At 38.8% G+C, this 13,226-nt stretch overlaps 1 protein-coding gene across 6 annotated transcripts in view; it reads right to left on the reverse strand.

Annotated features, from left to right (window-relative positions):
* The window catches only part of LOC139464010 (NGFI-A-binding protein 1-like), a 129,121-nt gene that overhangs the window by 39,201 nt on the left and 76,694 nt on the right, over positions 1 to 13,226 (reverse strand). For 4 of the 6 annotated variants that reach the window (XM_071245519.1, XM_071245517.1, XM_071245518.1 and 1 more), the window contains exon 1: positions 7,771 to 8,004. The exons of the other annotated variants lie outside the window; for them this stretch is intronic. In XM_071245519.1, coding sequence (XP_071101620.1) covers positions 7,771 to 8,002 — 232 coding nt within the window. In that variant the 5' untranslated portion in view covers positions 8,003 to 8,004. Of the gene's footprint in view, positions 1 to 7,770; positions 8,005 to 13,226 lie in introns of those variants that run through there. 6 annotated transcript variants of the gene reach the window in all.

The raw sequence follows: 13,226 nt of genomic DNA on the forward strand, positions 1-13,226 counted from the left end.
ATAAGCTTAAAAATACAACAATGTCACATGCTTCTTGTAAATGTAGAGATCACATGTTAAAGAAATGGAACAATATAGAGAGGTTTTATCTTCTGTCAGACCCCCCTAGGAATTCTGGGTTAGAATATGACTCTTTAGCAACCTATGCAAATAGGAAAAGCTGATTAGTGAGTGAGTGAGTGAGTATGGTTTTACGCCGCTTTTAGCAATATTCCAGCAATATCACGGCGGGAGACACCAGAAATGGGCTTCACACATTGTACCCATGTCGGGAATCGAACCCGGGTCTTCGGCGTGACGAGCGAATGCTTTAACCACCAGGCTACCCGACCGCCCCTGAAAAGCTGATTAAATAGACCAGGTCGTCAAGTTCGATGACTTGGTTGATTGCGTGTCACTCTAACCCAACGGCGTGGGACGTTGCACATACTATCAACCCCTGGTTTCTGGTCCAGATGTAATACATTACACCAACAATGTGACGATGGAATATTCCTGAGTGCTGAGTTAAAAAAAACAGCCAAACAAACAAATCTCCAGTCAGCCTTTAGCCCTTTCCCTGTGTTGTAACGAGTGCTGGGAGAGTTGCACGACATGACTAGGGTTCTGATGTACTCAAAGGGTTTTTTCTTAGAAATGTAGGCAGAGATGGCTATGAATGATTTAAAATGTTAAAGCTGATTCTACTACCTGATATCATGGAGGACGGACTAGGACAGAGATTATATATACATAATCCCTATGTATTTCAAAGAAACACAAACAGTGGTGTTTTTTTCAAAGTAGAGATGAAGTCATTCACTGCTGATGATATAAAAGCAGCCATAAAGTCTAAATAGTCAATGGTGCACTGGAGTGAGTGTGAGTGAGTGAGTGAGTGAGTGAGTAAGTGAGTGGGGTGACGTGACTTTCAACAATATTGCAGAATAATGGAGGAGGGAGGGAGGGAGGGAAAAGAACAGGCATGCAATGAAGCCAAAGGTTATCATGTACGGATGAAATTTGTCAATGGTCAGCAATTATATATAGATAAATTATTAATTAATCCAATAATAAATAATTAAACATTTATTCCTGCCCATGTCACTACAGATTTTGCTAGAATTTTCATTTTAGTCTTAAGAATTCATGCTTCATGTTAATCACATTGAAACTTTACATATAGAGAAATAATATGCCACCCGCATTACATTTCTGAAACATTTGGATCAAAATCTAATAATGTATTTATTCTGTCCTACCTACTAGACACAGGGTATCAGACTGCAACTTTCTTCTCTAAGTGTGATAAGTGTGATAAAAAACATGTCATCAGTGGAAATGAAACCCACCATCAGCGGATTCTGGAACGGCTAAGGGAGACAACCCTGAGATATTTAGATTTAGACTGACTTTATATGAGCATGATTATCATGTCACAATGACTTAAGCCTTATCAAGTGACTTAAAAACTTCAAAGGGAACTTCTGAGAGGACAATGCAGAGAGAACTTTTAAACACCAGGCTACAATCAATCAGACTGACATTTTCACAGTACAAACCATCACAAATGAAAGACTATCATCTCAACAACTACAAACAATCGAACATAATCAAACCCAAAGAATGAATCGTGAATATTTTTAATTAATTTATAAATGTTAAATATTAAATATTAATAACATAACTTTCACAAAAGCAATGATGTAGATTTTTCAATTTTCTTATCCTATTACACTTTACTATACACTACAAAACATTTCAAGGGGGACAATTTTAAATTATGAACATTTCTGTCAAAGCTTTCCATAAATAATCACACATGATTTTCGTTTATTTTGATTTAATGTCCTAAAAGTTGGTACGTTAGCAGTGTTTGAATCAAGAAACAAAGCACAAAACTCTACAGTTTGAGACTGTCTGTGATTCCAATTCTAGAGCTGGAACCCCCCAGGACAAGGACCCCCTTCATTGATAACACTGGCTATGGTCGCTCACCAAACTTGACCTGCTGGGGCAAGGATATCGGTGCCATTATTGTCAGTAATTCTCACAAAGCATTATAATAATACTTCAAGCTGATTGGCTAGTTCGTGTTCTCTGTTCCATTGTTTGCATGTGGCCCATGGCAATGTGTCGCCACAGTCAGCAAATCAATGTATTGTCGCCAAGGCTCAGTATTTACAAAATTAATTCACCCAGGAAATTAATTCCTTGAAAGTTATTATCTAAATATACAATAAATAATTTGGGACGAACCCCATATCCCATCCCAATTGCAACATAAGACCCACAAATCCTGTTCTGATATTGATGTTAGACAAATTCTGCCATAACTACAATATATTTTACAAATGAATGACAACTTACAAACGTCTTGTGGATTCATCCGAAAATAGTGTGTCTTACCATGTGCACCTTCGCTGGCTGCTCGGTATTTTAGAACTGATAAGAGCTATGTTATCTCAAACAGAAGGGATTGTAACAAAAAAGGAAAAAACTTTCCCGTGTTGGGTTGGGTTCGGTGGCAACTGCTCTAGGCTGGTGTCATGGCTTCTTCTTGAGTGTTGAGTGAGTGAGTGGGTGGGTGGGTGGGTGGGTGGGTGAGTTGGGTGAGTGAGTGAGTGAGTGAGTGAGTGAGAGAGTGAGAGGGTGGGTTGGTGGGTGGATGGGGTGAGTGAGTTGGATGAGTGGGTGGGTGGGGTGAGTTGGGTGAGTGAGTTGAGTGAGTGAGTTGGGTGAGTGAGTTGGGTGAGTGAGTGAGTGAGTGAGTGAGTGAGTGAGTGAGTGAGTTTTAAAGCCTCTTTGACCAGTATTTGACTTGTATCACAGTCCCAGCAACCCAGGATTATGGCCATGGTGCTGACAAACCTAGAAACATAATCAGGGCGAAACAGGATTCGAACCCACAATGATAGGTTTCTGGCACACCTGAGGAATGCACCTGTGCACATGGAAAGTGTCTTAGACCCTGTGTGATTGGAGAACAACAGAAAGTACAATATTCACCGTATAACGCTCCATTCCAATTAGCCCCCCTGAATAAACTTCTAGACCAATCTGCAGGTACATGTAATCTTAATAAACGCCCCTTCAAAGACTGAAAACGTAGACAACAGACCATCTTTCTGGTGTCTATTATGGACGTTGTTACATAAACCAGCACCACAGACGGAGCATACAATCGCCATTTATTTTTACCCAAAATGGCTTCAGTTTCATTGATGTTTGAACAAAATTTGTTCAGTACTGCTCAATCTCTAAAGACAGATTTAATAAGTAAATTTTGTAAACATTACAAGTACAGTATATGGCAATATGGTAGTCCTGCACTAATGCATGGTTATCAATCATATATACTCAAAAAAGTTTGCAATCATGAATATTTTAGTGAAGACTGAGCACACAATTTCATGAACATATATCCCCAAATATGTTCATGATCCCTTACTTCTTTTGTTCAGCATATATCCTAGTGTAAAGCTGGTATATATTCATAAGCATATAAATATATGATACATCACCATCACTGAATGCTCTCAGCTGGACACACATATATCATGTATATCACAGTATAGATAGAATTGGAAAAATCAGCTGCCATAATCATAACCTGATACATGTCTTGTATGTCACTCTACTACTTATTGAACACGTGGTAAGCGTTATGACGATTCTTGGAAGCTATTTTTGACTTTATCAAGAAACAAATCTATTGCCTCTCTAAGAAGTATTTGAACTTGTTTCCATGGAAATGTGTTGTAATATGTTTAGCATCAAGCTACTTGAGTTGCAATATTTATCATATGAAGCCACTTGTGTTGCAATATGTGTTATATGAAGCCGCTGGTGTTGCAATATTTATCATATGATTGAAGACACTTGTGTTGCAATGTGTTTCATATCAAGCCACTGGTGTTGCAATATTTATCATGTGATGGAAGACACTTGTGTTGCAATATGTTTCATATCAAGCCACTTGTGTTGCAATATGTGTTATATCAAGCCACTTGTGTTGCAATATTTATCATATGAAGCCAATTGTTACAATATTTATCACATGAAGCCACTTGTGTTGCAATATGTGTTATATGAAGCCACTTGTTACAATATGTGTTATATGAAGCCACTTGTGTTGCAATATATGTTATATGAAGCCACTTATGTTGCAATATGTGTTATATGAAGCCACTGGTGTTACAATATGAGTTATATGAAGCCACTTGTGTTGCAAAATGTGTTATATGAAGTCACTGGTGTTGCAATATTTATCATATGAAGCCACTTGTGTTGCAATATTTATCACATGAAGCCACTGGTGTTGCAATATTTATCATATGAAGCAACTGGTGTTGCAATATGTATCACATGAAGCCACTGGTGTTGCAGTATTTATCACATGAAGCCATTTGTGTTGCAATATGTGTTATATGAAGCCACTGGTGTTGCAATATGTGTTATATGAAGCCACTTGTTACAATATGTGTTATATGAAGCCACTTGTTACAATATGTGTTATATGAAGCCACTGGTGTTGCAATATGTGTTATATGAAGCCACTGGTGTTGCAATATGTGTTATATGAAGCCACTGGTGTTGCAATATTTATCATATGAAGCCACTGGTGTTGCAGTATTATCACATGAAGCCATTTGTCTTGCAATATGTGTTATATGAAGCCACTGGTGTTGCAATATTTATCATATGAAGCAACTGGTGTTGCAGTATTTATCACATGAAGCCATTTGTGTTGCAATATATGTTATATGAAGCCACTGGTGTTGCAATATGTGTTATATGAAGCCACTGGTGTTGCAATATTTATCATATGAAGCCACTTGTGTTGCAATATTTATCATATGAAGACACTGGTGTTGCAATATTTATCATATGAAGACACTTGTGTTGCAATATTTATCATATGAAGCCACTTGTGTTGCAATATTTATCATATGAAGACACTGGTGTTGCAACATGTACTGAGCCATCTAGGCTGTACTGTGACAATACTACAATGTAGGAACTGGATCACACCAGTTGTGATGGAAACACATGTATTGCAGCAGGTATGACAACAGACTTTGATGCTCTTAGTCCAAAATCACCTCGCATGTATTGTGTTCAAATAGCCAATAAATTTCAAGGTGTCAAAAGTTTTTTTTGTTTTGAGGATAATCCTACTTGGTACCCAGTTACAGCATCAGGTAAAGTGAAACAAGGCTAACAGAGGATAAACATAAAGCCTGCTTAGCAGACATTTCTTATCAGAAACCCTAACATTGTCTGTCAAGCATCCACTAAAACCAGTAATCCTCATCTACATCAAGATCCTACCTGGTACCTATCTACAAAGACGTGAAAAAGTATCCTGGCAGCAACCTTGCCAAAATTAAAAAAGATTTAATATTCATCAAGAAATAGCCAAAGAGCTAGACTTGTTGAGACAAAGGCGACAGAAATATTAAAACTGGATGTCACTTCCAATAAAAACACTGCAAAAAGTTGTTAAAAGTTTTAAAAAAGTATATACATTATCCAAGTTTGAAACCATTCTATTTGAGAATAACTGTATCCCAAAAATAAATCCAGAATAAATTCTGGAGCCACACAGTTATAGAACCTGCCTCAAGCCACTGAGTAGACAGATAACAATGAAGATATGTATTAACAAACAACCTCAACTCGATTGACTAATGCATACAGCTTGAAAGCATGCAAAAAAAAATCTTCTTTGTATGTCTATTGTGAGGAAACTTTGATATAGGCCAGCTCTGCAGGCGTTTTTTTCTTTTTCTCCATGCTTCAACAAGAACTTATAAAACATTCATTATGACGTTAGGTCGCAGTGACCCAGCTGGGCATGAACTTCGGCTGGGGTGCACCAGGCTGTTTTTTTCTCCCTATCATTTTGTCTAGGTCATCATGACATACAACAGGGACACAATTTATAAATCAGATTTTACATACATACCACGATATGGTTAGTTAATTTTCATGCTAGGCTAGATTCAAATACATAAGGAAACTGGTTATCTTCTTGATAAAACTTTCTTCCTTAGTCATACATGTTTCGAGATGAATTTTACTATTTATGAAGTATGAATGTTTCAAACATTTTTTTTAGATTCGCTTTACTGGTAATCACATTTCTAATCTCGACTTGTCTGAGCTTGGATTCAGGAAAGTTTAAACAAGTTTCAGACAGGTATTCTCTGTTTCTTGTGAAATGTATGTAATTTTTAAACTTACTTGAACCGATTATCTACTTCGGTAATGAGGAAATGAGCTCTGCTGTGATCTGACATACTGTCACGCGAGAAATATAACGTTGTCTTTACTGGCGAGGTCATGAGATTACAACCAAACTTGAATGTAATGTGAGTTATCTGTTTCAGCATGAAAATAACTTCATTCATAACTCATCATAGGAAGTGCTTTCTGGGAAGTTGGTTTCTATGTTTGTTGTCTTCCGTTGCACTAACAATATTCCAACTATATGACAGCAGCCTGTAAATAATCGAATGTGGATCAGACAATTCCAGTGATCGATATTGTCAGCAACGATCCAAGCCATGGGGGGCATAATGACACAAAGTCTTCCAAGTCACCGAGACTGACCAATAAGACCAGCATAGGTTGTTGCCAACTCTCTCACCCAGAATCAACAGGAGGTTGCTAGGAAGTATACTTCAGCTTAAAATAATAATCACCATCATGATCGTCTTTCATATGGCAAAAGAGTTTAAAAGTGTTCATTTTGGGGAGGACTGTTCACTTGTCCCTAGGCAAGTCCACTTTCGCACAGAGTTCAACGCTACTTGTCTGGAGTTTTATGACAAATTTAGTTGTTCTTTAACCTCTTAAATCATCAAACCTTTCAGACTACTGGTGTTAGGTTTGGTCTGAGTACTGCCTCGTGTCAGATATCCACTCATACTGATTGCAAGATTAAACAGTGAGCATTGTCTCATGGTAAAATGTATTGCTGAATTCTGATCTATATATATATACATATATATATACACACATACACACACATATATACACACACACACACACACACAATTATATATATATATATATATATATATATATATATATATATATATATATATATATATATATATATATTTATATATATATACATACACACACACACATTATATAAATTCAGGCTTAAACAGGGTTGTTGAGAACAAAATGTGAAAGTTTCATTTTGTGGAAAACACCTACGAACCATCAAACAAAATAACTTAACAGTTTACTATGCCACAAACATTATTATTTGTATATGAATGACCTGAAGAATAATTCCTAACTTTGAAATGAAGAACATTCAATGATCAAAAACAAAGGGAGATAATCCTTTTCTTCACCTGGCAAACTTGAAGATAGTTTCGACAAGAGACAAACATCTGTGCTGTCCGAGGAGAAATTATACCTGCACATCTCACTATACAAGTAAGGCATTCTCTCTGCTAAATGATAGCCCTTTGCACGAATTACACACAAGAAATTGCTAAATGATTAAAAACTCCCTCACATATTGATTTCAACTGACAGATAGGAGTCCGTGAAAACTTGCTGAAGCCTGGCTTGGTTGCAAACATTGTACAACTACCCCACACAATATAAGTCCCCACACAGGCTGTAACATATACGTGGACCTGCATGTCCCACAGAGAGAGGGGCTACAATCCTTGAATGATTGAAAGAGAGAAATCATGAATTCACCAGCAGATTAAATTGGCGAGTTGATCAACACTATACATATGCAACGAGTTCGCTCACCAGTGTATTGCAGTGCATTCCAGTCGGGCCGGAATTCAACTGGGCCATTAAACTGTTGCTGCTGCGCCCAGTATGCAGGCAGAGAAGGGATATGTCCGTGAGTCTTCCTCCATTCTTCAATCAGTCCTGGGGGTAAGGGGTTCCCCGGGGGGTGCCAGTTATCCCGTTCCGGGGGGGTCCCGCACCCATGGTCCGGCCTGGCACTTGGAGCTCCACCGTTGCGCTCCGCCATCACTTATGGCTCTACTATCATATGACCGACAAAAGTTTTTAGCGTAAGTCAGACACCCCAAAAAAATGCACTGCAGTTATGGCTCTGGTGAAGCTAAATGTATTCATGATGCGCAACTGCTATTTCAAAGGAAGATGGAAAAAAAGGTTGCCTTGCATATCTGCCAGCAAACTAGTTGGGTTACTTGGGCCCCTTAGAGATAGAGAAGTTTTTTACTCCCCTTTCTCGAATTTTAAGAGATTTGTTCCCAGATAAACACAGCATTTGAGACTTTTCCCTCGAGCGGTCCAAAGCAACGAGTTAAATTGCATCAGCATGTATAAAGACCCTGGTTGGTTTTTCACAACTCCAACAAAATGACACTCAATTTAAATGCACTGCATGTTCAACCAAGAAACAGAATCGTATGATGAATTATGTCCATGAAGGTTTTTGCTCAATTATATAACACATTTTGCCAGCGCATTATGAAAGCATAAATCAAACTGCTACAGCAAGTTGGAGAATGAATTATGCATCAGTCTGATGGGGCCAACTGAATAAACTCCACAACTGTACGTACATATAAGGAAAGAGTGCTTGGTAATTTGCATAATTCATTGTATCCTCTAAAAAATTCGGGGATACATTTACTGTTTTATGACATACTTTTAATGTAGGTTTCCGAGGGCTGCTATTAGAATATTTAATTTGTTATTCATCAACTTTATACAGTAATTACCTCATTTCATCGCTTTGACTTCTTTAGTACTGATCAATGGTATTTTCTGGAATAATTATGTCCATTTGCATCATAAAGTCTGCTGCACTGTCTTTTAACTCCTTGCATCAGAAAAAGACATTTTTTTTTAGCTGCATAGATGAGATATTCTACTTGGTAAGCATAACATAGCCAGAATACTAATACTGATTCATTTGAAGTTAAGTTTAATACACAGAAATAGTAGAAATTTTAAATGTCATTGAAATAAAAACAAAAAAAACCACTGTTGTGACTTAAACTAATTAATTCAGTTTATTTCTTTTATTAATTGTAATGTCAAAAGAAAATGGACACAGAAAATTAATTCCCCACGGTAAAGTGGTGTCACATCCTTTAAAAGGGGCCATCTTCTTTAAGCCAATGTTGCCTGGCAACAGGAAAACAACGACTACAGGAAAACATCCATGTTTATCTCGAAACACCACCTTCCATACCGCTACTGATCAGAATGATGATAGAAGTTAGCTGGACGTTACTAACTGTCCCCCATGTTGGTCCAATGGAACTGTCAACAACTTAAGTTATGGAAAACTGTGTAATTGGTACGAAAATTATCAAACGTTCAAATGGCTGACAACTAGTCTTAATCCTTTCTCATACCAGCCTGTTCTGAACTTCTATCAGGATAATCTGCAATGGCTAAAGAGAGAGAAATAGCAAACCTATGATCCAAGATTCGTTTTGAATATATGTTTGCTCTGTTTTTATCTACTACAGAAAATCAGCTAAGGACAGAGACTTGCTCATGTTCAAATATTAGAAATCGGCTTTGTTTGACACATCAGAGCCTGGCCCATACATTCATCTTTGTTGTGCAAGTGTTGACATGAACAAGTCTGCTTCTCATGTACATGAGCCTTATAAACACAGCTATTGAACAAGTCAGAAACAAGGGCAGCCTCCTCTACAGGTACTGAGATTCCTTGGGAACAAGTCAGAAACAAGGGCAGCCTCCTCTACAGGTATTGAGATTCCTTGGGAACAAGTCAGAAACAAGGGCAGCCTCCTCTACAGGTATTGAGATTCATAGGGAACGGGTGTTGAACAAGTCAGAAACAAGGGCAGCCTCCTCTACAGGTATTGAGATTCCTTGGGAACAAGTCAGAAACAAGGGCAGCCTCCTCTACAGGTATTGAGATTCCTTGGGAACAAGTCAGAAACAAGGGCAGCCTCCTCTACAGGTATTGAGATTCCTTGGGAACAAGTCAGAAACAAGGGCAGCCTCCTCTACAGGTATTGAGATTCATAGGGAACGGGTGTTGAACAAGTCAGAAACAAGGGCACCCTCCTCTACAGGTATTGAGATTCCTTGGGAACAAGTCAGAAACAAGGGCAGCCTCCTCTACAGGTATTGAGATTCATAGGGAACGGGTGTTGAACAAGTCAGAAACAAGGGCACCCTCCTCTACAGGTATTGAGATTCCTTGGGGACGGGTATTGAACAAGTCAGAAACAAGGGCAGCCACCTCTACAGGTATTGAGATTCCTTGGGAACGAGTCAGAAACAAGGCCACCCTCCTCTACAGGTATTGAGATTCCTTGGGAACGAGTCAGAAACAAGGCCACCCTCCTCTACAGGTATTGAGATTCCTTGGGAACGAGTCAGAAACAAGGGCAGCCACCTCTACAGGTATTGAGATTCCTTGGGAACAAGTCAGAAACAAGGGCACCCACCTCCACAGGTATTGAGATTCCTAGGGAACGGGTTTTGAACAAGTCAGAAACAAGGGCACCTTCCTCTACAGGTATTGAGATTCCTTGGGAACGAGTCAGAAACAAGGGCACCCACCTCTACAGGTATTGAGATTCCTAGGGAACGGGTGTTGAACAAGTCAGAAACAAGGGCACCTTCCTCTACAGGTATTGAGATTCCTTGGGAACAAGTCAGAAACAAGGGCAGCCACCTCTACAGGTATTGAGATTCCTTGGGAACGAGTTAGAAACAAGGGCACCCTCCTCTACAGGTATTGAGATTCCTTGGGAACGAGTTAGAAACAAGGGCACCCTCCTCTACAGGTATTGAGATTCCTTGGGAACGAGTTAGAAACAAGGGCAGCCACCTGTACAAGGAAACGTAAGACCCTTTACCTCATCTGAATCACTGTTCCACAAATACTGTACCATGTCCACCATGCTTTGTATTCAAATAATTCACCTGAATATGACATTAAAATGTATATAGAGCGAGCCTGACCACCCGATCCCGTTAGTCGCCTGTTATCACAAGCATAGCTGCCTTTTATGGCAAGCATGGGTTTCTGAAGGCCTATTCTACCCCGTATCTTCATGGGTCAATATGCAAAAACAAGGACCTGATCACAGATTGGGTTGATCACAAGGGTTCTTGATTTTGTATATTGACCCCTTTGGAGAAATCATTTGTTTGGTTGCACTGAAATTCACTTTAAAGTTTAGGAAGCGAACCATGAAATGTCACTACCTGATGTAATGTTGCGTGATCAGACGAGTCAAAATTCATCATGTGACATGTCATTACTGATCACGTGACATGTCAATACTGACCACGTGACATGTCAATACTGACCATGTGACATGTCAATGCTGACCACGTAATGAGTCACTATTAAGGTCAGTGTCAGTCACATGATTTGAGGGTTTACACTGAAATGTATTGTTCGTCATGTGACACGGATTAACCAATGGGATTGCAAGATTCATAATAGAGGTATAACTGTGCCAGCTTGATGTGAGTAGGAAGCCAGATACGTTAGTTGTTCACCACTATATGAAAACTTCAATCAGGCGCATGGTGATGACAACCTAGAAACATGATCAGGATGAATCCAGCCCACAATAATAAAATCCTTGCATGCCTAAGGGATGCAACTCTGCACAGCAAATCATAGAACTTTAGATGACTGGGGCACTCAGGGGCACCAGGAGTGATTGAGAAAAGTTATATAATTTCCTGAACTGCAAATTTCTACATTGTATTCAATATGGAGTGAGTGAGTATGGTTTTACGCCGCTTTTAGCAATAGTCCAGCAATATCACGGCGGGGGACACCAGAAATGGGCTTCACACATTGTACCCATGTGGGGAATCGAACCCGGGTCTTCAGCGTGACGAGTGAACGCTTTAACCACTAGGCTACCCGACTGCCCCTTATTCAATATGGCTTCCCCTCATATATATCCACCCGTGTCCACATCTGTGCGCTTGCAACATTGAACGTTTCGAAATAAGTAAACTACATTTTTAATGAACACGCTTATAAGAACTGACCCATATAACAGATTTACTTTTTAGTCCCGGCTATTTGTTGTACGAAATGCTTACAACAAACTACGGTTATTACAAACTAAAATTAGTGCTCCCTTTGAGTTTGTTATAACTGTAGTTTACTGTATATGGGCAAATAAATGTAAAGGCCACTGCCAAAAGATGACTTCATATTGTTAGGAACTGTTCATTGCCATGCATCCATGAGTGAAGGAGGTTAGATCTGCTCCATGTTTATCCAGTTTCAGAGTCAATCGGTTTAAAGCCTATTTGAGCAGTATTTCATCAATGTAGTTACATCACTGTCTGTCAATTTGATGTGATGCCAACTCACAAAGTGATGCATGTCTCCAACGTTTTCCATTTTGGTGCAACCTATGACCACTGGTATGGTGCAGACAAACCCAGAAACAAACTGGGCGAAAGTTTGGAGTTGAACCAGTAATCATACGAATCTGCTGAGCCTATATAGCTGGGTGCTGTTGTACAAAGTTTTCTTAGGGCTAAGATGATGGTAACTCCCATACTGCAACATAGACTTATGACAGTTGTAGAACTAGGGTAGTTTTGTACGACGGTACCCTTGTCCTTAGACGACTGGGCCACCTGTGCCAACTCCATCCATACCGAGGTAGGAGACCCAAAATGTGTTTCCGCAGCAAAACTACTTTCAACAATGGGCAAAGATTAGCCAATCAGAATTCAGCAAATCCTTAACCTCTCAGAAAAAAATATCCAAAAGTATTACATTATTATAATTTTAGGTAATAAATTATAAAATAAATAAAAATATTGAGCTGACTGATGTATTCAATATATGACCGAGTATCAATCTTCAGTCACACATGTTAATTACATTCAAATGAAACAAAACATATCTTCAGGGGCATAATGTGAAAACTATGGCCATTGAAATCACCTGTCTATTACACGAGTATGTTAGAGGAAAGTACATTTTCATTGGTTAAATGCACATGCACTCAAAACTCATAATGATTACACGGAAGTTGAACATATAGCATATTTTTGCCCCCTTTTTTAAAGTATTCATTCCTTTTGAAGTGCCTAAGCCCTACTTGAAAACACCATGAATTATTTAAATTCAGTCCCATTTTTTCCTGATGATGAAACCTTCCAAATGTTCCATGTAGATTTCAGGCCATTACTTATAATACATAACTTTGGCTACTACAAAATAAAATTCCTTCTCATTATCA

The sequence above is a fragment of the Haliotis cracherodii genome, unplaced genomic scaffold (assembly GCF_022045235.1).
Source record: "Haliotis cracherodii isolate W230 unplaced genomic scaffold, xgHalCrac1.p SCAF_16, whole genome shotgun sequence".
NCBI lineage: Eukaryota > Metazoa > Mollusca > Gastropoda > Lepetellida > Haliotidae > Haliotis > Haliotis cracherodii.